Source organism: Brachyistius frenatus, unplaced genomic scaffold (genome assembly GCF_029030835.1).
Source record: "Brachyistius frenatus isolate BFR_SWC_R1_liver_20210118 unplaced genomic scaffold, ASM2903083v1 Contig_98, whole genome shotgun sequence".
NCBI classification, from domain to species: Eukaryota; Metazoa; Chordata; class Actinopteri; family Embiotocidae; genus Brachyistius; species Brachyistius frenatus.
This window is the reverse complement of record NW_027210697.1, coordinates 214,756-241,305: the sequence shown is the minus strand read 5'-3', so window position 1 is coordinate 241,305 and position 26,550 is coordinate 214,756. Positions and strand designations below refer to the sequence as shown.

At 42.6% G+C, this 26,550-nt stretch overlaps 3 protein-coding genes across 3 annotated transcripts in view; 1 reads left to right on the top strand and 2 right to left on the bottom strand.

Annotated features, from left to right (window-relative positions):
- Positions 1-2,841: 2,841 nt before the first annotated feature.
- gpr37l1a (G protein-coupled receptor 37 like 1a) lies at positions 2,842-9,572 on the bottom strand. Its single transcript, XM_069711267.1, has 2 exons — positions 8,768-9,572; positions 2,842-4,537 (listed from the first exon to the last, which is right to left on the bottom strand). The coding sequence occupies exons 1-2, from the start codon at positions 9,434-9,436 to the stop codon at positions 3,512-3,514; spliced, it is 1,695 nt and encodes a 564-aa protein (XP_069567368.1). The 5' UTR covers positions 9,437-9,572; the 3' UTR covers positions 2,842-3,511.
- Positions 9,573-10,551: 979 nt separating this feature from the next.
- Positions 10,552-21,012, bottom strand: nol8 (nucleolar protein 8). The gene is given in 19 exon segments (XM_069711274.1): positions 10,552-10,724; positions 11,268-11,350; positions 11,583-11,644; positions 12,145-12,292; positions 12,398-12,699; positions 13,289-13,372; positions 13,514-13,643; positions 13,736-13,835; positions 14,378-14,503; positions 14,705-14,902; positions 15,359-16,348; positions 16,351-16,691; positions 17,200-17,453; positions 17,837-18,135; positions 18,317-18,473; positions 18,983-19,061; positions 19,478-19,540; positions 19,964-20,111; positions 20,963-21,012. Coding segments are annotated over 18 exon segments (3,597 nt in total). The 5' UTR covers positions 20,085-20,111; positions 20,963-21,012; the 3' UTR covers positions 10,552-10,664.
- A 477-nt stretch (positions 21,013-21,489) lies between these two features.
- Positions 21,490-26,550, top strand: part of cenpp (centromere protein P) — a 79,867-nt gene continuing 74,806 nt past the window's right edge. The window contains exons 1-5 of the mRNA XM_069711328.1: positions 21,490-21,555; positions 22,273-22,430; positions 22,515-22,669; positions 23,305-23,393; positions 25,190-25,278. Coding sequence (XP_069567429.1) covers positions 22,282-22,430; positions 22,515-22,669; positions 23,305-23,393; positions 25,190-25,278 — 482 coding nt within the window. The 5' untranslated portion in view covers positions 21,490-21,555; positions 22,273-22,281. The remainder of the gene's footprint in view (positions 21,556-22,272; positions 22,431-22,514; positions 22,670-23,304; positions 23,394-25,189; positions 25,279-26,550) is intronic.

The following is a 26,550-nucleotide window of genomic DNA, read 5'->3' as shown; positions in this document are numbered from 1 at the left end:
GATTTAGAAAAGAGTTTGGCTCACCATGATCACTTAAACTAGGCCATGTTGTGCATTAAAGTTACTACTTCCTTAAAGTTACCTACCCTTTGTTGCCTCGGCAACAGCACCTTTGGTTTTAAAATACTGCCCTGACTCATGGTTGTAAAATTGAAGCGGTTGGCAAAATTAAAACACAATTTTCTTTTGACGAAACAGTTAAAAACTTTTTCTTTCTTTTTTTTTTTTTGCTGCAAAATCTATAGTAGGATATCATTTCTAAATAAAAGTCTTTGCCTGCTTGTGCTGATGTCCAGATTCTGACAATCCATCCAACCAATTGTTGTGAACCCAATATTTCAAGAAGTCTGTGATGGAATTCCTTCAAATTTGGAACAAATGTTCATTTGGTCTCAAGGATGAACTAATTACATACTAGGGGTCAAAGGTCAATGGCCAAGGTCAAAGTGACCTCACATCCTCCCATTCTTGTGAGCGTGATATCTCAGGAACTCCTTGAGGGAATTTCTTGAAATTTAGTGCAAACGTTCACTTGAACTCAATATAGAACTGATTAGGTTTTGGTTGACAAAGGTCAAAGTCACATTGTCCTCACGTTCGTCCTCTCCATCTGACCCATTCTCGTGAGTGCGTTATCTCAGGAATGCCCCACGGGAATTTCTGGAAATTTGGTAGAAACGTTCACGTTTAAAATATGTTTAATATTTCTAAACCTGTGTTTTAGGTTTTACATTTCTGAATGAACACGACAGCGTTCTGGCTGCTCCACAGTGTTTGTACAATTCTGTAGATATTTTCTGCCAGAAGAATTGCATGACAAATCCATAGGCCAATGTTTAAATAAAAGCTGAGAAAGTCCCGAAAATACTCGGGCGGGCAAGAAATTCTTGTCTGTTCTCCCGAGCAACTGGTCACAGAGCGACTGTGTTCATTATGTGTGCAGAAACTCAAAGGTCAACTGTTATTGTGAAGCTGTGACCTTCAATAATTGAATAATGACAAAAAGGAGCGTCACAGTCAGGCATGAAGAGCTTCCTCCTTCAGTGGGTGTCGGGAGCTCTGCTGCGCAGCATTCCTTCCAGAGGAGATCAGAGTCGACATGAGTCATCTTTCTCTTTTTAAATAAAATGAATCCACACAACAACCCCCCAAAAGATACTTACTAAATAAGGTGATGGTTTAGGGGAACCAGGAACTGTTTCTTTGTCTTCTGGCCTGTTTTTCCAACTTTGATTGGAAGGAAAATAAATTTCTCGTCATTCACTTGGTTTGTTTGTTCATTTATGTTTTTTTTTTTTTTTTTACTTTTCTATTTTCTCAGACTTTCTTTCTGCTCATCAAGCCCTGAACTGGCCCTGGATGTCATCAGATTCCAAAATGATGCTGCCATTGTTTAATATAAACACATATAAATCCACTCTGACACTGTCTCAGTATCCATTACTGACAGTTTTTGTCAAGTGAACTTTTTGTTTAACAGGGAGACATTTTTGTGGGTGCACAAGGACACTTAAAGGATATGGCTAAAGTAATTTCATATTTTTCTTACTTTACAAATTTCAGGTGCAAACCAAAGCCAACAATGAGTTAGTCAGTCTCTGAATACTTTCTAACTTCCCTAACTTGCCGGGTGAACTTAGTCTGAAGCCCACTGGTATTTGTGCACTGTAGTTTTTAACAGAGGGAAACAGAGGATTTGTTGGGGACTTGTCAGTGACAGTTAATCCACATTTGTGCTGCAGAGAGTATAAAAGCTTCTGCATCCATCCAACGGCATGTGTATTACAGTACCAAACATTAAAAAAACACACTGACAGGCAATTACTCACAGGATATAAAAAAAACAAGTTTTTTTCTTGAAGAAAATTGACATTTTATTCAACCAAAACTACTAAAACAAGTAAAAAAAAGTCAAACGTTTGTTTCACATTGCTTCAAAATTGATTGACATCACAACTCATCCTATTTTAAACCCGCTATCTACGCGGCTAGCAATTCACATTTGTAGCTGCGATGTCCTACTTATTTGACAAATCTTTTGCAGACGAGGTGTAATTTAGACATACATGCGTCATGTATGAGCAGCAACAATAAACAAATAATAGTAAAAAAAAAAATTAAAAAAAATCCACAAAATTCAAATTCTCCAGTGTCTTTTATACAGTACTTACAGGTAACACTACCACCCTGAACAAGTATTAGACAATTATCAATAACTACAACATGTACATTTACCATAAAAAAAAACTGCAAAACAACAATGTTGTTTAATATCCAATGTCCAATAATGGAATTAAATCCATCTAATCTCCTTTTAAAAAAACAATCTATAATCTGTGTAAAAATGTAACGCTAGTCAGACAAACTTCTGATCTACAGTGGCTCTACCAATCACTTTATACAGAGACTAAAGGACTATTACAAGTTATTACAACCTGGGTTTTATTTTGGGAATTTTGACCATTTGATCAGTTATAATAGCTAACCTCTGAAAAAAAAAAAGGTTATTAATATATCACCTTGATTTAATCTGGTTGCATCAAGGAGAAAGAAAAAGAAGAAGAAGAAGAAGAAGAAGAAAAAAGCCTGATAGGTTGTGAAACACGAGCAGGCAGATGATTATTGGAAACAAACTTCCAGGTTAATTTAACAGAGAAATTCAGCAATGTTAATATTCATCACACTTCACAGATCCTCTTCTTGCTTTATATTGTAATTTTACCGGCAAGAAAACTAACTTTAATATCAATTTAAGTGGTTTAGACACACAGCTTCAGCCTTTACTGTGATGAAAGTCTGGAAACCCTGTTTGCATCAAGGTTTGCTCGGCCCCTCTGAAGGTCGGACCAATCAGCATCCAGTGGGCGTGGCTGAGCGCGATGACGTTGAAGTAGTTCCAACAACGTTCGGAGCAACGGTGCGAACGGTTTCAGTGCAACGACATCCAACAGTTTCAAAATGGACCAAAGGTTGACACCCAATTGGATGCAAGTAATGGAAACAATCCTCAATATAAGCTGGCCATGAATATATATTTATATTAATTCACACAAGGAATTTCGGTCAAGTAACACCGGGCTCGTTCGCACTACATGGTCAAAAATGAGGAACAACATTTCCTCTGTATGATGACAATTTTACTGGATTTTGAGATCCTGATTGCAGGATTTTCTCTCATTTAATCCACAAGAGCACTGGCACGAAATTTCTTCAGTGAAAAAAATGAGCTTTCATTAGATCTGGCAATCACAAAAAAAACACAGTGAAACATGGCTGTCCTCATACCTTTGGCTGTGTAGTATCATCTGAATAACATTTTGGTTCGTTCCCAAACGATCTGTCCTGTCAGATCTATTTTAGTGATGCAACCATGTTCCCAGATCTCAGCTATCAACTGACTAAAATGTTGTTATTATTTCGTGAAATGTTGGACAAAACTACCAAAATAAGAACCAAGCTGTGATAAACCCGAACGATCTTTCAAAGTTGTGTTTAACTTCAGTTCTGGACCTCAGCAGGGCGTCCCGATCGCTGCCGGAGAGTCTTTCGCTCTGTCGAGGACTGCCGGCTCGGTCGGCGTCGCGCTCTTCTCCGTCTCCTCTTTGCTGGAAGGAGCCAGGGAGGGCGGCGAGAGCGAGGTGGGCGAGGAGAGGGTGGAGGTGGCGGCGGTGGAGGCGGAGGAGGACGAAGAGGAGTTGCCGTCGGGGAGGCACTCCTCGCAGCAGCAGCAGCAGCAGTCCATGAAGGCCTGGCCCAGCGAGCGGCACAGGCACAGCAGCAGCACCGGCGTCGCCGAGCACCGCGCGAACAGCAGGAACTGTCCGATCAGACTCAGTGTGGGCAGAACCAGAGCCGGGAGCGCGGCGGTCACCGGCAACGACACGTACGCCAGGGTGATGTTGCAAATGCTCTCCGGCAGGTTGCACGCGACGTACAGGACGGTGAGCGCCATCACGGTGGTGCGCAGCCTGTGCTCCCTCACGTGGGGCTTCTTCTTCTTCGTCATCGAGGAGGACGAAGAGGTGGAGGAGCATCTGACGGTCACCTTGTCGCCGCCGGGTTTCTGCGGCAGGCGCTGCGCCAACACCTGCCTCGTCACCAGGTCGCAGGCCAGGGTGAAGAGCAGCGGCAGACACAGGTAGCACCCGAAGAACCACCACATGCGGGCCTCGTGGTAGGTCAGCACCAGGGCGTAGACGCTCTCCGGCAGCTCCTCGGACGGCTCGCGGAGACAGATGTCCACCTTCAGCGCGTCAGTTCGGGACCTGAAGGCCGCCATGAGCGAGCCGGTGGTTTGGCTCTGATGGAGGTTGGCGGGGAGCATCGGCAGGCGGACGGTTTCCTGGAGGAGCTGCCACAGCAGCAGCTCGGGAGCGGCCAGCACCATGGAGCCCACCCAGATGACGGACAGCTTGGACAGGATGGACTGGCAGGGTTCCACCTTCGGGGTCTGGTGGGGCCCGGGGCCGGTGGCGGCGTGGAAACGATCGATGCTCAGAGCGCAGAGGCTGAACGTGGCCACGCCGAGAGAGGTCACCTGGCAGAGAAACGACAGGAAAGAACAGGAAATCACTTCATTAATTAAAATGAAGTGACGCCGTTAATTAAAAGACCAGTCCGGCTGGAGACGGGCGACTGTTCACACTTGCGGTCTCCTACTGTGTGGTCGCAGCTCGAAGCGCCGCACCAGCACGCTGCTCTCATCCATCAAGTCTGCAGTACAAGCTAAAGTAATCCCCAGAGCGGAGCTCCCTCCTAAATCTGAAATTTCCACATTTCTGTTATGTGATGAAACAAATGAGAGACGACGTGTCCATTTGTGAGCCTTTAGAGGTGTTGGCAGGTGTGTTTTTGTTGACCCACAGCCTCCAGTCTTCACGCCAAGCACAGACTTTATATAAAAGTGTTCGTAGCTTCCGGGTCTGAGAAAAGAGGCCGATGCAGAAGTGCCTTAAAACTGCAATACCACCGAGTGCCACTAGAGGTCGGCTCCAAAAAGCCTCCAGTTTCATAGACTTCCATTCAACTTCTCTCATAAAATTCTCAGTCAATAAAAGGTCTACCCTAGTTATCTCAGTGTTGTTAGCTAAAGTCACTCCTTCTTATACATTTTCTGGCGGTCCATCTGAAAAAAATCCTGTCATTTATTAGAAAAACAACTTCAAAACGACTTTTTTTTTTTTGGGGGGGGGGGGGGGGAGAGCGTGTCTGTTTGATTGACAGGCCAGTGGTGCAGTCAGGTTAGAGCTATCAGTGGGCGGGACGTAGTATCATCAGGTTTCCAATCAGATCGAGTCTGATCCCCCACTTTTGATTTCTCAAGTTCTCCTGAGTTTGATCCATCCAACTGTCACCAACAGTATGGACGGTATCCCGATATGGACTTTGGTACTTCAGCACGCGACCACCTTTTTTTCAGACGTGGACCTACATGCATGTTCTTCTCAAGCGAGGCAAAACGTCACCCTGACACAGTGTCTGCTGTAGCAGACTGACCGGTGTATTTGGTGTATTTGGTGTGGTACCGCTTTGTAATCTGAGCGGCTGCGAATTCAAAACCTGTCGATGTTACAGAAGTGAACAAAACAGCAGCACCACATTCACCGAATCCATCCTCCCGACCGAGAGCCTGAAAGTGAATCACTGATGCTCAAAAACAGGGATTTTCAGCCTTAACTCGCCATTAAAGGAGTAAAAAAAACAACAGAGTATCACGCTTTTAACCAAAGAACAAGATGTTTTCTATTGCAGTTGTTTCTATTTTGGGTCTGAGGATTCAACCAGGATAGTTTTATACCAGTCGAAGAGTAATTAATCAACTCCTGTAACTCCGATGTCCCGTTATGTGACTCAGATATTGCTTTTATTTACAGCTGGAAAATGATTTGTAAAAGTTATATTATAATAACAATTAACAAGACGTTTAAACCCTTCATAAAAGGCCGCCTGGTTGAACCTGGTTGTAAAGTGGTACTGAAAGGGTCCGTCTGATAAACAGCACAATATAATTCAAATTTACGATTACAAACCCAACTATTTTTCAGCAATGCAGAGCTACGTTCAAGTTCAACCTTCATGCTGTCCTTCGAACATTTTAAATTCATGCTGCTTGCTCTGATTTCAGATTTCAGACGTGACCCGCTGGCTCGACTGAGAGCTTACTTGGACAACAACTCTAAGGATTTCCTCCTCCTTTGTGATGCTATAATCTATGGGCATGATGAGCCAAAGCTACAAAAACAAGCTTCCGTTATCAGTCAGATGGCAGAAATAAAATTTTTTTTAAAAAAGGGACTCGCAGAGGGATTAGTCTTTGTGTTGTAACACTGCTGAGTCTGCAGCTTGGGGACATTCATCAGAGCCTGGTGCACATTAGAAGTCGGCGCTTTGGGGCTGAAACACAGACTATCATTACGGAGGCTTGTCCTCCCTCTGTGAGTGCTTAATGACCTCAGACAGTTAAGACACAACTCAAGATAATTAACACAGAGCTTTAATTAGCATGAAAATAGTTTAACCAGCAGAGCACTGGGGGCAGCTGGCAGCCTGACCCCCTTTAAACGCCTCTCGAGCAAAAGAGCATTTTCAAATACGTTAACTAATTAGCCGGAATTTAATTCGCTCATTAACATAAAAATAGGTGAGGCAACAAAGAACGGAGGAGGCCCGGCAGCCCGACCTTGTTAAGGACTACTTCATACAAGCTGTTATGAGGAAAACTCCACTTCAGTGATCTGAGGCTCTTGTAGGCGGACAGATCTGGTTTAGAGGCAGAAACAAGGACTCCACAGGCCGCCGGACTTTTTGTGTCCTCGTCGAAGCAGCAGACTGATGAAATCACTGGAAATACAACAGTGGGAAACCCGAGAGTCTGTGAGAGCACTGCAGTATCTCTCTGAGAGGGTAAATCTCAATTAATCCTATTTGTGTCTGAGCTTTCAACTTCACATAATCCTCTGGACTCTCAGACCCGGAGATAAGTCAGTAGCTAGAGTCTGTCGACTTTGATATTTCGATGGAAATATTAAGCAGAAGTCTTATTTTCTCAACATGAATGTCTCCATTGGAAAAACAATTTGGTTTCCTTGATCAACAGAAAAACAATCAGCAACTTTTTTTTGATAATCAATCGATTGTTCTTAGTCAATTTTGAAACAAAATTTAATGACAAAAAGCCAAATGTTCTCGAGTTCTTAGACTCTTAAATGAGAATTTGTTGCTTCTCTCGGTTTCATACGATTGTAAACTGAATTTCTTTGTAGTTTAGATGTTTTAAGACGTCACTGTTAAGTCTGAGAAGTTGCAATGTCATTTTTTTCCACATAACATTGACATTTTAGAGCACAAATGATTATTATCGTTCAATTAAACGTGAAGAACTATGAAAACAATCATCATTCGAAGCTCTATTTTCTGTATTAGTTGCAAGACTTTTTTTTCAATATTCCAGGAATTATGCCTGCTGCAAAAGCACTGGACCTGGAAATCGTGTACATTTTAAAACATGGGCGATGAACTTGTTTCTGCAAACTGAACAGCTGCTAATCCTTCATGAACTGATTTTCTACATTAAAAAAAAAAAAAAAGACTTCTATCCGTGGCTCATTGGGGAAATAGGACCCAGCATTTGTTTTCTTTTTCTTTTTTTCATCAGAGGCAGCAATACTACTCAAAGACTCAGTTTTGGAAACTTTGCACCTGCGAACAAACACCCCAGTCTCCCCGATGACTACGTCTCTGTGTTTCACTGGTTGGTTCTGCGGTCGGAGGAAGAAGAGTCGCTTCATGCGGGGCCCCACCGGCCTCGCCCGACGGTTCATAACAGACAGCTGAAGAGGCCAGAAAGCCCATAACAGCACGTTTGTTCAAAGGAACGGCTGCTGGATCTGAGGACGGACAAAGACACAAGCCGGCCATTCATCACAGACCTGGAGGTCTCTTTATAGAAGTGGAAATCACTTACAATGAGTCAAACATGGGTATAAAAACAGAACTGATAGTGTGTAAACTGTGTCAGTAGTTTGTGTAAACACTCTCTCTGCCTCATTATGTCCGGACTCTGCATTAGTGTCATCAAGAATTCAGAAAACAAAAAAAGACTTTGTTTTCAAACTTTTATCTCACGTGTTTAGTTTAAACAGTAAGTTAACAAGTTCTAAAATAAATAGCGGATTTATTGATTATTCAAATGTATATTTGACAAATATTATCTTAAAAATAATTATTCATTTAAGTAAAACACCAGCAGCTTCCAAAATAAGAGTTTTTTTCTCCTGTTTTATATCATATGGACTGACATCTGAATATCTTTAAGACATTTAAAGGTGACATCTTCTAATCTGATAAACTGTCGTGTATGTGTTTCACTTTTTAATTTTTTTTTTTTTTTTACAATTTAGCTTCTGACTAAGCAATTAATCAAAAAGGTAAAAAAATAATAATAATGTAATTGGATGCAGTAAAGAAGGTTACTGGTAACACTGCAAAACCACTATAGTACCTGTTGCTACCTGTATTAATAGTAATAATTATATATATGTATGTATACTTAATAACCTAATAAATTCATTTTTAATATCTTTAAAAGAATTACTAATTTGAAATGTATATATATATTTTTTTAGTTTAGTTATTATTGGATTCATTTTCTTCAGTTTCAAATTCTGAACTTAAAAAGTGACCTCACCGTTTCTAAAACGGCACCTTAAAGTGTCACGAACCGTTTGTTGAATGTTTACATTCATGCGCGTCTTCAGCTTTTCCTCACCTCCAGGTAGGGCACGAGCCGACAGGACAGGTCTCCCAGCAACCTCTTCATGGTCAGCTCGTGAAAGATGACAACGGGGAGGCAGAAGAACAGCACGAGGAAATCCCAGAGAGCGAGTCCCGCCAGGATGCAGTTCCACGCGCTCTTCAGGTAGAAGTTGTGCCAAACGATGCACATGAGCGCGAGGTTCCCCACGATGCCCGCGGCGAACAGGACGAGCGCGAGAAGCATGACGGCGTACGCCCAGTAGGAGCCGTCGGTGACCGGGAAGAGCGGGTTGAGGAGCCCCGTCCCGCGCCCGGACGAGGAGTTACCCAGCGGGGCAGCAGTGAACCGGCCGCTGCGCGGTGTGGTGAAGTAGCCGCTCGGGTCGTCGTGCCGTCGCGGGGACCCGTAACTGTTCTGGGGGAGCGGGTCTCTTTTCCTGAAACTCCCGTCTTTGGACCCACGCGCGACTCGCTTCAGTTCGGCAAGTCCAGAACTTTCAACCCGGTCCGGAGAGCTCCTCCCCGGGGAGGGAGACACCTCTGTCCCGGCAACAGGCGCCCCTGCATCCTGCGCCGGCTGCGTCTCCAGCGCAGACCCGGACAGAAACTTTGGATCCGTGAGGAGATGACGGAGCTCCGCGGTCTGCAGAAAGAGAAGCAAAAGACACCAAACCGGGCTCATTTTTTAACAAACGGTAACTGGTCCGTGTTATCCGCCTCTTTCACAGACATGTGCTGCAACAAAAACTTCACTCCTGAAATAGAAAGCGTCCATATATCAGTCTGGTTCACAGTCCGACCTCCCTCCGGTCCTGATGCAGAAGTTTTGAGACTCCTGCTTAGGTCAGCACTTGTTATTCACCAGGGATCAAGACAGACTGAGCACAACGCGGAGCTTCCGGTCAGGCATTTCAAAATAAAAGAACATCTCAACGCAATATTAAGTGAAACCTGGCCGGAAATGACAAAACTACTATTTTTGTAAATTGACTAATTTGGGGTAGCTTTTCATCAACACTTGACTCTAAAATATTATCCAATTACATTATCACTGTCTTCAGTTTGTGTATATCTGCTGCCCGACACTGATGAAATAACCAATATTATCTGTTTTTAATGTTAACATTTCCAAATAAACCAAAAACACAAAGTAAAGCTGAAGCTGATGGGACTGTCGACATCTGGGAGGTATAAAAACAAACTTGAAAGCTTCATATTCAAATAAACAAGATCTCATTTCATTTTATTTTACAAAACACCAAAGCAGCACTGAAGCTTCTCATCAAATCAGCTGTTAACAAAATCCGCAGGAGTCATCAAAATGTAACCTCAGTTCTCAGGTCGCTTATTGACAGCTGTAGCAACAAAAGTGACCCAGAAATACGAAATGTGGCGTGTGGAGGACCAAAACTGACAAATAAACAAAAAGGAATTCATTAAATGACCTCGTAAATAGAGAAATAAATGCTTATGGATAAAAAAAAAAATTTAAAAAAAAATCCATCCATACCCAATCCTTTTAAGTTTTAATATATCATTGCTTGATTGAGGAGCTTATTTCTCTTTTCATTTGACCACTCTGTTCATTCATTTTATTTTAACAACAGCTGCGTATGTCCTTCAGTTCATTTGCAGCATCGTCTCCGTGGCAACTAACGAGAAACCCAAACCAGATGCTATTCAAAAAGGAAGTTCTGACCACAAAATATCTCAATATTTACTAAGATCAACAGCAAATCTGTGACCTCAGCAGTCGTCTGGTTTCCCTCCTGCTGTTACAAACGGTCTGAGAAAAAAAAAAAAAAAAAAAGGCACCAAGATGAAGAAATAATCCATCATCTCCAGATTCTTGAAAGTTCAGTCCAGTGAGAGCTAAAAATGTAACACAAGAACTTCTGTTCCCACAATCCTCAGCTCCTCAGGGAGGATGTCAGCTTCCTGCGGGCGTCCTTGTGTTTCTTGCGGTACTCCTGCGGAACCAAAGAGGACAGTCAAAACATGAAAAATAAATATTCAACCAAATCAGCTCACATTTTCTGAAGTTAACAATATTTAGTTTCAGTAAAATAGATTTGAACTGGAAAAGGTAAAACAAATTTAAAAAAAAATAAACACTACAGACTGCAGCTAGAAGCAACTGACAGTGTAGTAAAATAAATAAAAATATTATAATATTTAAAAAACAAACAGCACACTTAAGAGTCACGTCTCCTTAAAAATATGAGGATTGAATTCTTGGTTTCATGACTGATTTTGATTGTAGAAACTTTAAAAAAAATTATTATTAATTATTAATTGCAACACAAAAAGACAATCCACTAAGGCAATAATAGCAGTCAATACAGCTACAGGTTGTGTGTGTGTGTGTGTGTGTGTGTGTGTGTGTGTGTGTGTGTGTGTGTGTGTGTGTGTGTGTGTGTGTGTGTGTGTGTGTGTGTGTGTGCTTACTAAGCAGTCAGTCCAAGTTCCAATTTTGCTGTGTGTGCTTAAATTCTGATTGTGCATGAACCGACCTGTCTGAGCGCGCTCCTCCTCTCCTCCCACTGCTCCCTCTGCTCCTCCAGCTGAGACACGCGACAGAACATCCCGGGACCCTCTGAGGGAGACAAAACACGGGGTCGAGATCGCACAGGAAATACGCTCCACGCGACTTTTAAGAGAAGCAGCAACATTCAGGAAATATCCGTCAGCGAGCTGTTAAAAGTTTCACCTCGGAGGGAGGAGGGGGGGGGGAAATTTAAAACCTGCCGCTGAATGAAAGTTCAAACAAAAGAAGTGTCATTTAAACTGTCTAACGTTTTCCCTGAATGTTTCAGTGCCCGTCTCACCTGTCAATCTGCTGTCGTCGGGGAAGAAGAAGAAGAAATCTGTCTTTGCAGGAGTCTGCTGTCTGTGAACAATAACGCAGAAACACGCAGACGTTCAGATGATTTTGTATTTCAATGGATCTGCTCAAACAGGCTGGAAGCCTTTGATGTGACACAGCTGGATTATTGACCACATTTCATCTAAAAAAATATTTTTCAATGAATGATCATTCAAAAAATTATAAGTGATTATAAGTTTTTCAAACAACAACAACAAAGTCAAATATTCACTATTTGCTCGAAAATATCAGGATACGACACCTTTCTTAAGTCATAAATTAAGATAAATTAAAATAAACTTTGGTTTTGGACAGACTGTCAGATAAAACGAGGAAGTCTAAAGATGTCTCTGGAGATTTATAACAATCCTTTTTTTTTTTTTTTTTTCTAGCATTTCCTGACATTTAATTGACAAAAGAATAAATAAACTTCATTAAAACATCGTTAGCTGGAGCCCGAGTGGAAAATCTGGGTCGTGTGAACCAGCTTTTTCAAACAGGATTTAAATCTTCATTTTTCTCACTCTGGCGTTTTAGTGGCGACGCCGCTGCTGCTTTGCTCCTCATCCTCCTCCTGCTCATCCCCATCCTCCTCTGAGCTGCTGTCTTGGAAACGAGGGTCTTGTTGCCATGACACCTTCGGAGCCTGGATGCTCTCCACTTTGTACTCTGCTGTTGGAGACAAAGATATTTAAAATCTAAGGAGAAAAACAACAACAACAACAACAAAAAACTCCCCTCTGGCGGTTTGGGATAAATATTTGAGTTTCAACCTACCCGTCTCTCCACTTCCTGTCTCTGGGTCGTCTCCAAAGAAGGAAAACTTAAATCCGGAGGAGTCCTCTTTCTCAGAGCCGGGATCAGCCGAGAAGAGAGACGACAGCGGGGTCTGCTCTTCTTCACCTTCCTTTTCTCCTTCCTCTACTTGGTCCCAGTTGGTCTCGTCTTCTCCTCTGGCGTTGTCGTCCTTCGTCTGACCGAACACGGCCTTCAGGTCGCCGGTCACGTCGTAGAATAACTCTTTAGAGACGTCCGGGAGCTTCTGAGCCTCCTCCCTCTTCTTCCTCCTGGCGGACTTGCTGTGAAGACAACAGGTCACATGACAGTTTTACCCGAGTTCAGGTAGAAGATGGAGTTAGAGGACAGGCTGATTGGATGAGTACTTCGGTAATCTTTAGGGTAAAGATTCAAGCAGTCGTGATTTAACAGTACAAAAGTACACGAACTAATTTCAATCATCTGTTGTTTGTTGCGATTGTTGTTTACTTTTAATATTTCCACATTTCTTTTTCTTATTACTGTTGCGAAGCACTTTGTGACTTTGTCTATGAAAATGTGCCATATTAAATGAATAACTGATCCAACAGGACCAGAATTAATGTCATTTTGATTCCACATGTTTCTTACTTGTCAAAACCAAACTCTCGTGGATTAATCTGCCGCTGAAAATAAAATCAAACTGGCTTTTTCTCCTGTTTGAATGTTGTTAAAAATGTTTTAAACTTTTAAATCCTTGGTGGAAACTGAAGGGGCTGCGTACGGAGGTCAGAAAATCAGAACTTGTTGGTTTTAGTCTTTTCATGGAAAATGGCCACTTCAGGCCGGTGATCTATCAGGTTGATCATCTCGGTATCGGAGCAAATAAAATAATCGTTTCCATGTTCGTACCTCTCCTTCTTGGTGTCCTCGGTTTTGGTCTCAAACGCGGCGTGTTCCTCTTTGCTGGGGTCGTAGTGCAGCGCTGACACGTCTCTACACACACACACACACACACACACACACACACACACACACACACACACACACACACACACACACACACTTTAACATCTTTTCCTATAAGTATCACATGTTCCTGACGTGTCCGTGATTCAGTTTCTGCGTGAGGCCGACCTGAACTTCTTGGCCTTGGCGGCCGTCTTGATTGGTTGGCTGCTGCCGAGGACGTCCTGCAGGATGGACAGGCTCTTCCTCGTCTCCTCCTCCAGAGCCTCGTCTTCCTCCGTCAGGCTCCTCTTCGTCTCTGAATCACAAAACCCTCAACGCCGTTAGCTCTGACCTCTCTGCCTTTTCTGCAGACCGCCAACAAGAGCGTACCAACGTCCGCGGCCTCACCTGACTCCTCCTCTTTGTCCTCGTCCTCGTCCTCCTCCAGGAAGCGAGAGTCCATCCGGAAACGGTCGTCAGTGCCGAAGCGGGACTGCAGCGCCATCAACTGGACACATAAACGAAACAACATCAGAGGCAGGAGGCCATATGTTGCACTGAGCTCCTCTGTTGGGACATATTGTCCCGAACATGACGACATGATGGTGTCCTGTGGTGTCTGGCTCCAAGTTGTCCCGTAAACCTTCATGGTTTGTTCTTCTTCGGATCACCGTCGGTAAACTATTCACCACTGCTGACACAAGACTTCCCGTTTCATCTGGCCGTAAACACTCGGCCCGTGTCAAAGTGTCTCGAGTCTGTTCACTTATCACTTCTAATAAATCACAGACCTCAAGTTGAGCTGTTGATACTAAATAATCGGTGTTAATTGATTCATCTGTGAGGGGTCATAAAGTTTCAGCCTTCATGATGAACCCTGATGACTTTGGTGATCCTTTATTTTTTTTTATGCGGCCCCTTTCTTTCCTTCCTTGGAGACAATGTGATCTGGACTCTAAAACTGAGGACAGCGTGTATTGACATACATGACATTTTATATATGAAATCAGACATCATGGAGCAGCTCCGTGTGAACTCTTTTTTTCTCACCTTCTGTCCTGCTCGACCTTCGAACTCAGGCCTGATGTCAAACCTGCTGCCGTCCTTCTCTTCATCGCCCTCCTCCTCATCCTCACTGTCGTCGAACAGCTGAGGGGTCGAAGCCTTCAGACGCCCCTAAAAACACACACACACAGATACGCAGTTCAAATTATGATGAGGTCGTCATGATCGCTTCAAATATTCAACATGCGAGTCTCTAATAGTCCAGAATGTTTATATGAAGGAAACGGCAGTAAGTAAATGTTCACGACCTCAAAGGTGAAATCTAAATAAACTAAATCTGATCTTCTTTCACATCAGTACGTCTTCACTCACCTTTTCTTTCACTGCGGCTTTCTGATTGGCCGCTGCTTCGTCACCTGTAGCCTCTGATTGGCCGTCCTGAGACAGGCTCTTTTTTGACTTTGCGAGCTTTGAGACAGCCTGCTGCTCATCTTCACCATCTCCATCCTCATCATCATCATCATCGGAACCAAAGACGATGTGTTTCCCTGCTCCTGCTGTCGGAGCATCCTAGCAGAGATTAACACAGTTGTTATCATTATTATTAACAATATCATGCAAAGAGGAAATCTTTTTTACATGAACGTTTCCTCAGCTGCTGTGAACACCGGACCAATCAATGCAGTAATTGAAACTTTTTTGAGGAAAGAAAACAGACAAGACATGGATACTTATTCCCAGCAGAGTCTTTTAAAATACACAATAACATTTCTAGAGAAAGCTAGACAAAAAAAAAGTAGATTAAATATTCAAAATACAAATTTCATTTTTAAACTCGCTTTTTTTTTTGTTGCTGTTGTTTATTTTCTGTATTGTTTGTATATTTTTCCAGGGACTATGCAGATTAATGGACATTAATTTCCAGTTTATATTCCTTGTCTACATGTTAAATTAAAGATTAAAACAACGCGCGCGCACACACACACACACACACACACACACACACACACACACACACACACACACCAGGTTGGCCAGAGCTCCCTGGATGAGCTTCTTGTGTTCTTCAGCTTCTTTCTGTCTCTGCTGCACAGCCGCCAGCCTCCTCATATTGGCCTTCCTCTGCCGCTCCTCTTCCTCCTTGGCTCCCAACACCACCCGGGGAGGAGCCTGCGTCTTATCTTCCTCCTCGCCGGAGGAGGATTCGCCGTGCGCAGCAGCACGGCGAGGTGCTGCATCCACAGCAGGAATCATCTCTTGCTCACCCTCGTCTTCCTCAGAGGAGCTGCGGGATGAAGGTGAAGCCTTTGCAGCTGATTTAGCTGGAAGAACAGTCTGACTGGGCTTCATCCTCTCCTCCTCCTCATCGTCACTGCTAGAGGAAGAGCTAGTCTCAGCTTTCTTTGGGTTTACAGCTTCTTCTTCCTCCTCCTCTTCCTCCTCGTCTTCCTCCTCCTCACTGCACTCTACAGTCTTTTTCTCTGCTTCTATCCGTTTCTGTTGGCTGGTTTTGCTGCCTGTTGCTCTGTGGTTCAGCTGTGGAGCTTCAGAGTTCATCTTCTGTTTTTTAACCTCCTCTCCCTCCTCCTCCTCCTCCTCTTCCTCCTCCTCTTCCTCTTTCCTTCTCTTCTGCCGCTTGTCTGTTTCTGACCCCTCGCCCAGCGTGTTCGTTCCCTGGAAGGCGGGCAGCGACGTTGACACGACGCCTTTTCTTTTCTTCTTCTTCTTCTTCTTCTCCTTCTCCTGCTCGTCGTCGCTGCTGTCCTCCTCCATGAGGGCGGCGAGGATCTCTTCGGGCGTGGTGCCTTTCTTGGGAGTACGTACGGGGAGGCCGCTGCTAAGGATGCTGGGAGCTGTAGTCTGCTGATCGAATTCGGCGAGCATCTGCAGATCGGCCAGGGAGATCTCCAGACGGGTGACATTAGAAAACATGGCTTCATAATCAGAATCGGAGCATGAACCTGCTGATTCTAACTCCTCTTGATCATCCTCATCACCATCATCATCATCATCATCATCATATCTGAATCTGAATCGGAGGGGTTTATTACAGGGAGGACTGCTACTTTTTTACTTTGTTTCCGTTTACTAGAATCTGCTTTCTGCTGTTTGGAGGACGGTTTTCCGGAGGCGAGTTGTTCTTCGGCATCTACTGAGCCTTCCTCTTCCTCCTCTTCCTCCTGCTCTCTGGCTTTACTTTCCTTCTTTGTCTTTCTCTTCCTGTCTGCGTTGTTTCCTGACTTGTTTTCTGCTGTGCTGGGGGGGAGTTTCTTCTTCTGAGGTTGAGGAGGAGGAGGCTTCTTGGATGCGAAGAGTTCATCTGTGTCGGCGGAGTCGTAGTCATCCTCGTCTTCATCACCTGGAAATATAAAGACAGTCTGGTTCTTGCAAAGGTTTTAATATTTTTACAAGGTCGTAGGATGAGATTCATCATTTATGATCTTAATTCGAACATTTCCAGTAATTATTTAAGAAAAGTTTGTTTTCTTACACTGTCATTACATTTTCAATCTTTTACAGATAATTCCTGTTGGTTCTGTTTGAAATAAATAAGAAAGGGTTCCGTCTACATAGTTTAGAAAGCTGATCAGTTTATTTTTACACTATAAAGTATCTCGCTATGTACAAATGTTGACACTTTTTTTTTTTGATCAACTAAATTGAATTAACCTTTATCAAAAATGTTTATCAACTAATATATATTATTAAAAACATTTTAAAGTCTCAATTACCAACATGGGCCTTGACCTAAAAAATGCATCATCAGAATCTTCCAGATTAAGAAGGATGTTGAGTGAAATGACATTTCAGCCAAAATATCCTCCTAAAAGCCTCCTTCTCTTTACAATAAACACAAATTCTGTCACCTTTGTGTCTGGACTTCACCAAGTAGTCGTGTCCGACCACCTCCAGGTGATCCTCCTCCGCCTCCTGCTGCAGTGCACCATGGGAGGTCTGCTGAACCGCCACCAGCCGGCGGATTTCTTCGTCCGAATCGACGTCGCTGTCGGTCGCGCGCGTCCACTTCCTCTGAGCCGCTCTGTGGTCGGTTGCGGGTTTAAATCCGTTGGTGAACTGATGAGGTTCGCTGTGGTTGACGGAGTTAACGGCCGGCTCGGACCTGAGAGGAGGAGAACAACACGGAGGAGACCGGAAGGTGGTTTTAGCAATCTCAGGAGATAGTTGGCACCAAGAGAATCTCTGACAGAAACTCAGCGAGGATAAAACACAGAACGAAACTTTGGGAAGAAAAGAAATTTGTAGAAAATCTTGGGAATCCCAGGATTCAGTAAAACTGGAATTATGAAGATTCTACACATATTTGAGAATCCAGGGTCCACCAGAAATTTCTCATAAATCGAGTTATCATTTTGAACATTTAGGGATCTCAGAAAATAGAGGAACTCCTCGGAGAAGCCCAGAAAATATGGAATCCCAGAGACCATCAGGAAGTTTGGGGATTTACAGAAACAAACTGGTGTCACAAAAACGTCCCGTGGTTACCTGGTTCTGCTCACGGCCGGACTGGAGTCGACCACTTCTGGCCGACTCTTCTTGGATCTTGGTGGCTTGTAGGCGGGGAACTCGCCCCGCCTCTTCTTGCTGATGTCGTCGTCCCCTCCCCGCACCTCCCAGGTGAGCTGGGCGACGGGCGTGGACTCGTCCGCGGCCTGTCGGTCCAGCCGGCGGATGTTGTGGCTGTATTTGGACGGGTCGTAATTCACGGTTCGGGCTTTGGTGCCCGTCTGACGCCTGAGCTGCAGGACGGGGAGGACCCGACCGAATTTACTGACCACCCAGTCCTGAAAGCAGAAGACAGTCACCACCTGCACGCTTCACATGAAACAAACACCTTTAATCTAATCAATACATTCCTTTTAATTTTAAAATTCATTATGTTTTGTATCGTTGGATCACACACACACACACACACACACACACACACACACACACACACACACACACACACACACACACACACACCTTGTGTCCCGGTACTTCGGTCCCCGGCACCGCTGCCTTCATGGTGAAATTGTCCACGCCGGCTTTGCTCAGCGAGTCCAGAAGCTTCTGTCTCTCGTCGTCGACTGCAGGCTGCCGGAGACGCTGCTCCGCCGTCGCCTGCCGCTCCTCCGCCAGTCTGACAGACAACAAACACACTCGTCACGCTGACGTGTTCAAGACAAAGGTTTTCTAAAATTCTTTAAAAGTTTGAAATCGAAAACTGAGTGTGATCCTTCTTCATGTGTTTGATTTGGCTTTTCATACCAGTGAGAACAGGAAATTAATCAGCAACTATTCTGATAATTTGTTAATTATTCGGGTCATTTTTCAAGGAAAAACAACTGTTACCTGATTACAGTTCCTCCACTTTCCACTTCTCCATATTTTTCTGTTTGACACAACTGTAAACTTTGGGTTCTGGGAAAACCACGAAGCATTTTCACACTATTCAGATACAAGAATTTATCACTTAATTGGAAATTAATCTGCAGATTTGTCAGTAATGAAAATAATTGTCAGCCCTAATCAAAATCAAGTCAACTAATTTGAGTGTTTATTCTAGCAACGTCCTCTAACACAGAAATGAGTGGAGACTCACTTCTGCGTTAATGTTAGGTTTCCATGGTGACGTGAACGTGGCTGTACCTGTGCAGGAAACTCTCCTTGGCCGTTTCAATCTGCAGAGTTCCTCCTTTCCATTTGGATTTGTTCAGCACCGTCATACCTGCGGAGGAGTAAACACAACGAATGGCTTCATGCTGAGATACACAAACAAAACTTCTGCAGCATCAGCTCCCCTCAGTCGGATCTGATGCTGCAGAACACTAATTCTAAAAAAACAAAAAAAAAACATGAATCTGACTGAAAAACTGAAAAAAACATCATCATTTTAACAATACATGATGTGTATTATACTCAAATAACATAAAATCTATCTGATAAAAGATGAACAACATACCAACAGAATTAAAATATTTCAACATTGTGATGTTTGAATAACTTCCCAGAACCAGATTTAAGCTTTGATTATGTTTACAGTGAAATAAAAAGTTGTTTTTTTCCCCCGTTATGACAGCTGATGCGTCCCACAAACAGTCTGGATGAACATCAGTTCAAGAAATCACAGCTCGGTTCTCTTACATTTCTTCAGGTCGGCGTCTGAAATGTTGATGTTAATGTAGCCGAAGGTTTTGTAAGGAACGCCTGAGGAAGAAACGCAAGTTAGAAGACGCGAGGAACAATGACGTGAAACACAACGGGACTCCTGATAAAAACGTTTCTGTTCATTTTTGATTCTCCCGTTAAATATAACCTGACTCGATAATCGCACTGAAATTTTTTTTAAAGCCGCACTCGTCATCAGTATTTAGCTGTCAATTAATTTCTATGAAAAATCAGCCTGCAGACACTTTAAGAGATTTAATCCATCACGGTCAACTTTTTTTTTTTTTTTAAAGTTACACTATTTGGTGATTTTTTTTTTATATCAGCAGAACAATTGTAAAAACTCTGCGTATGTCGTAGAATATACATAATATTAAATAATGCATTTAATAGACAGAATTTAAACATCGTATTGCTATCCCTATTTTGTATTGCTGCCACCTCTCAACTCGGATCCCTCACCGTCCTCGTCCCTCCTGGTCCGGAGCTCCACGTCCTCCACGGCTCCGAACTTTCCAAATCGATCCTTCAGGTCCTTCTGGGTGATGGTGTGGCTCAACCCGCCGACGTACAGCCGCTGCATTGCTCCGTATCCACGACAACGCGGTCACTGCACAAAACAACAAACGGCAGTGACTGTCATCTGCACCAACGCGTCCCTCAGGAGACGATGGACAGGTGGGGACTCATAGAGTACGTGCTGATCAATCAGGAACATTTTTTTTAGATAACTTTGCTGACGGACTGTTGACCTTAAACATTTTATATATATTTATATACATTAATGAAACAGATGTAGATATAAACATATTTATATGCACTACAACACACATTTCACTCGTTCTATGATCTGAATGCTCTTTGATGCAAAACCGGTGACAGCTGTTTTAGACTCTTTGCTGCTTGTACTGGAAACCTTCATTATTTATTTATATTCAGTGTTAATTTCTCTCTTTTGGTCGTTTTAGAGGCTGTAGATTTTGCTACTGCTCACCTGTTTTTTGTTGTTGTTGTTGAATCAACATTTCTTTAAAGCAGTTTTTGCAACAACAACAACAAAAAAACAACAACTGAACATTATAAGTTTCAGAGGACAGGATTGATTGCAGAGTTGTCGTGAAACTGTCCTTAGTTGGACACACTTTGCAAACTGAATGTAAGTCATAACACTTACAACTTATATATTGTCAGATATGATTATGTTAAATTATAGCAATTAACCTCCCTGGACGAACAGACCACACTATTATATCAAGTGTGTTTTATTGTCAGTGATTGATTAGTTGACTTTATTGTCTCCGTCCAACTCAAACTAAAGCTCAAATCTGAAACGCTCGCGGAACGAAAATAGCGTCACACAGAATACGAGTAAATCAACGCACTTATAAATGTTTTAATCTGTTTCCACAATTAAGATACCGGTTTCATTTATACATGCATAAAAGACGACAAAATGTTTACCTCACATGTGTCCAACTGGTGTTACCACAATCTCTGTCCGGGGCTGCACTCCGGTGGAGATTTCCTTCCGGTCTTGATTCTGCTGAACAGATTAGTTCCGCAGTGAAGACATTCAACAACCATTTTTACAAAAAGAAAAAAAAAATCCAAATGAGAGCAGAGATGGATGCTGGAAAATTATGATTTTTGTTGTTGTTCCTTGCGACGGTTAATAAATTAGTAAATAATAAGTATTTCCTCGATCAGAGCAAAATCGACTTCACTTGATCAGCTACGTCTGCTACGTCCTGCGTCTTCCAATATCGAGGGGGACTCACAAATTCCTGCTCGGTCAGCTTTTATAAAAACAACATCTACTAGCAGCTATAAAGCACTAAAAAAATACTTTAATAATACGTATTTATTATCATATACGGTATTTGTATCCACAAAGGCACACTGACAAGCCTGACTCCTCTCTACAGAAATAAATTGACCCCTCCAACAGATGAAAAGTGGTTGAGTCCACAGGGCGCGAGTCTCAAGCGGCTCAACGAAGTGAACTCCTCACGAGCTGTTTTGGTTTTTACGTCGAAGAAACGGAAATTAAACAGGTAACAAGAAATGTCCGGGTTTTTGTTTTTTTTCTTCAATTAAATGGGATAACGTTATTTTATACGAGTGGGTTTAGTACTGTGAAAATATTTGTTGTTTATTGAAACTTCTTTTTTTTTTTTTTTACACCAATGAATACGGTAAGATAACTTTACACCGTTGCTATGGTGACCAGGTGTTCCTCATTTATGTGGGATTTCACAGCATTTTTCATCCTTTGACCTGCGTCCTCAGACCCCACATTTCGATTGGCTCGAGTTTGTTTTAATAGTCGACAACTGCAGGACAGATTTCTGGCTTTTGTCGGTCCAAAGGCTACCACAAAAACAACAATAACAACAACAACAAAATAAGCAGAGAGGCGATATGATGAGGCTGAGACTTATGTCAATCAAACTGTGCAACACGTGGGTCAAGTGCAGGTTAGTCTGTCTCTGCTGTCAACTACGCCCAAGGAAAATTACAAATCACAAACAGCAGAATATAATGAAAACATACATATTAGGTAGGTAGGTATTTACTTTATTAATCCCCGAGGGGAAATTTTGTGTGTGTGTGTGTGTGTGGTTTATTTTCTAAGTTGGACAGACATCAACAATACAGACTACAACACACTTCCTATAAGTTTTAATGAACATCAATAAGGGTCACGCTTACCGCTCATGTTCTGCATGAAGCATATTGCTGATAATCTTTTGGCGTTTTCCCTTTTTAAGACGGAGGAGATGATGAGCGAGGAGACCATCGAGGAGGTGAAGGTGCTGGAGGCTCAGCTCGAGCGTCTCCACGCCGAGGTCGAAGCGTTGCAGCGCCAACGGCAGGACAACGATAAAGACATGACGTTTAACTTTGGAGGACAAATGCAGGACGCCCTGTGAGATTCGCTTTCATTCTTCGTTTTGAAATCGTTAAAAGTCCGTACATCTTCACTTCGCCGTCGTTTGTTTGGTCTGTGCAGGGCGTACGTGTGCGGACAGAAACCATCAGCAGGGAAGGAGACGGTGCTGTCCAGGTTGAAGGTGGAGCTGGAGGAGCTGGAGGAGGATCTGAAGCGGCAGACGCAGATGAATGGCATCAGTCTGACCAGCTGCACCATAAAGACGCTGCAAAAGAGTAAGAGTCCGGCATATTCTGACTAAAATTCAACTATTACATGATGGACATCGTTTTGATGTGTGCCGTATTTAATTTGTGCCGTCTGCAAAGCTCGTGGGCATCCATAAGAAACATATCAGTATGGTAATGATGGAAAAATAAAAAAGATTTGTCTCTTCCTCTTGTTTGCAATGTGGCTCCGGGAAAAAAAAAAAAAAAAATCTCTTTTTGTTGTCTGTCTTATTTGCAAGTGATTCCTTTTTGTTTTGCTTTCCGCATCTAATTGACGACTCCCCTTGTGACCTACAACCAACTCAGTATCACTATACGAAAGCAGATACAAAGGGGACGGGGGGGGGGGGACTTGCTGTATGTATTTGCTCCTTCTTGCAAGAATAAATGTCCGATGTGTTTGATTTTGATCCAAGCCTCTTGAGTAATTTTTTTTTTTTCCAACCGCTAACGAAGGCCGGAAAGGAGGAGACCGCTGTCGTTGATGTAAACAATTTGACGTATAAAATGTTGACATAAAAATCAGATCTCAAGGTTGAAAACGATGCATTTTTGTTTTGAAATGCTGCTGTAAGCGTAGGTTTTGTTTACACGTTTAACTAACAATGTAGTGTGTGTGTGTGTGTGTGTGTGCGCGCTAGGTGGCAGTAAGCTGGTCCAGCAGGTCTGTGCATCGGGTCGCTGCTCTGAACTCGTCTTCCAGGTTGAGTTCCAGCTCTCGGAGGTCAAGGTGAGTCATTTTATATCCATTTTTCTGGAGTCTTGGTTCTGGATGTTTTGTGTTTTCCAGATTGTGTTGCCGTGTTCATCCCAGCAGAGGGTGCAAGAGAGCTTTTTTTTTTTTTTCAGCGATTCCCCGATGAGACCTCAAGTGCACAGTTGGGATTTTAGCTGCTCCTCAGACTTTCAGCAGAAACTGTCTTGACAGTGGAAATACTTCAGAACAAATCGCTGTCAGGTCATCCAGTCGGGCGTCGCACCAAACTGAAGTAAAAACTGTTTCTGGATGCACCGGGTAAAGTCAGGTCTATGCCGTTGACAGCTATTACTTTATTTGTAATCTCTTCAAAATAATATAACTGTATAAACATCTTTAGTATTTCCTAGTTATTTCCACTTAAAAAAAAAAAAAAACAAGTTTAAATGAGAGAACTGGTTTTTTTGTGTGTTTTTTTTCTTGCCCAAGAAATCAGTCAAACGTCTCCTCCAGGTGGATGCTGCTGATACGGTGCCTGATTTTCAGTAACATCACTTAAACTTCCTTTACAATAAGAAATAAAACATTAAACGCAAGCACCCCAACATCTTTCCAAGTGAAATATTGTCTCTCTAAAACTGGCTTAGCATAAAGACGGGAAGTAGAGGGAAGCAGCTGGCCTCGCTACTAACGCTGAAGATCAATAAATAGCCGTTGTTTGTTCCGTTAATACACACAGAGATGTGTAAAATCCACAGTTTGGGGTTTCCAGGGAGTTCTGTCCTGTTTTAATCATGTATTTTCTTCTTCTATGTTTTTTTTCTTTAGTTTACATGCACCATGAGTAAGCTGCTGTGGGTTTCTTGTTGCTCTTTTTTTTTTTTTTCTCATCTTCATGCCATGTTAATAAAATGCGACAGCTGGTTTTCAGAAAAAAAAACAAAAAAAACACTTGATTTGATAAAGCATTATCACTCATCACTGCTCTGCTCATTGTTCGTCATTCAAACTTTGCTCCCGATCGAATTCAGTGTTGAAAATATTTTGGAGTCGGCAGCTGAAATTGAGCCCAAAAACATGATTTCTTCTGACGTCATAGGCTTGAAGCTGATTATTGATACATGCAGTGCCACAGTGCACACGCCAAACCACAGAAACCTTCTCCAGTGCATACTGATTAATGATGAATGATTCCGAATTAGGATGAATTGTATTTAATAAGAAATTAAACTTGTGACTATCACAAATTTCATATATTTATTCAGATTGCAATTCAAGAGGGGTTTCAAAGTTCAGCTTGACTTCAGTCACCTCTGTTTGTATCGTTCACCCTTTGTGAGCTCTTGTATGAAGCAACAGTGAAATCTGAAGCCCCAAGCACGACAGAAGCAAGCAGTCGTGACGTTCTCTTGATATAAGAAGGATTTTACTTTTACAAAAAAGCTCAAAACATCCCTCTTTACATCAGTCTTGAACTCGTTACTCTTGAAGCTCGCTCACACGTTGAACTACCGCGCCTTTAAAAGGCATACTGCTTATTTTATATTTGAACTCTATTTGTGTTTCATTTTATGCATTTTATCTGTTTCTTGTGCATTTAATTTATTTTCTATCATTTTAAATGTTCCTTTATATGTGTTTTTATGTGAAACACTGCATGTAATTCTCTTGCTGTGAAGCGCTTTGAGCTGCATTTCTTGTATGAAAGGTGCTCTACAAATATAGTTTTTTTTTAATTATTATTTAAAACAGAGCAACTCCGACTTTGAAGAAACTAATGCACAGTTTGTTTTTTAACTGAGTAGCTCGATGGTGTGTTTGTCTTGCAGGAGGGTCAGACATCGAAGAGGACTATCAGTGATCTGAATGTGGTGCTGGACTCCCAAGACCTGCAGAACTTCAGCAGCTTCCTGTCGAGGTAAGAATCGGCTCTGCGTTGAGTTTTCTGGGAGACAGTTACAGCGTTGCACTCGGTTGTACGCACAAAAGCGACACAAGCGAGTCGTGTAACGGATGAAAAATGAGAGCTGTAAGGAGAAGTTTTAAACCACGGTCACACCTCCACACCGCCGGCAAATCGCTGCGGTCGGGTTGGTCATCTATTTACAGTCCGTCTGCTTGGTCCACCGCCACCCACGGCATTTAACACCGGACAGTATTCCCGTCGGAGCGAACGCGGTCTGTTTAGTTTCACGCAGGTGTTTATTAAAGCGGTTGAAGCCGTCTGTCGTCCAGCTGAACCTCCTCACTCGCGCACCGACGCGTCCTCAATCTGTCGGCCTCGTACTCGCAGACAGCGGGCCTTTCCACCGCACACAGGTGTGACTCATTACATCCACCACGGTTGGATTCCATTTAGGTGTGCTGGCGTACTGGCACACACCTGTAAGTGGAGCAGAGCCATCGTTAATACGAGTTGCACCTGTTTTTTTGTTTTTTTTTTTTCCCCCTGTTCAAACTGTCTGAGCTGAAACGGGTCTTATTAGGTTTACTCAGTCATGTTTGGAGCTTTAGTCACCATCTCTTCCCCACCAGGTGCTTTTTTTTTTTTTTTTTTTTTTTTTTTTACACTCCTGTAAAAACAAAATGTTAATTGCTATCAAAGCCTGAGGGTCGCAAACGATATTTCAACATGGAATCTTTTTCTTCTCCATAAATCAGAATTTCTGGTGGTTCGTGGTCTGGTGAGAATGTGAGATTTTATTTATTTTTTATATTTAACAGGAGTCGTGTATATTTATACAAATAGCTGAATATGTGGCAAAGTTAGCCAAAAGGCTATTTTTTATTTTTTTTATTATTATAGTCAGTTTATGACAAATATCACATTCTTAAAATGCTTTGCCAATCTATCACAAACTAGATCATTTATGTTTTGTTTGTTAACAGAAAGAAGAATTTAGCGAGGTGTAAAAATGATTATAATACCAAACATCTGAGAAACAATGTGGAACCGATTCTGACTGTGAAAGATATTTCACCTTAAGGTCTGTGAGGGTAAAAGGATGCTTTTGCACTCACTATGACGACCTTGCATTGTTGGAGCCATCGACCCCATGACAAAGACAGGAGCCATCAGATGAAGGGGCAAGTACTCCTTAATGTAATTGTTACCATAGGATGAGCCTGTTGTCAGTGTTCAACGATTCGCCAGATTTCAAGGATGAAGCTGAAGCTTCTCCTTATCTGG

What these genes read in the sequence shown, in the direction of transcription:
- gpr37l1a (XM_069711267.1), bottom strand. Translation starts at nt 9,436, where the DNA reads ATGAGCCCGGTTTGGTGTCTTTTGCTTCTCTTTCTGCAGACCGCGGAG. An exon ending in GGCTCGTGCCCTACCTGGAG is followed by an intron (nt 4,538 to 8,767) that starts GTGAGGAAAAGC and finishes TTTCTCTGCCAG; the next exon opens with GTGACCTCTCTCGGCGTGGC.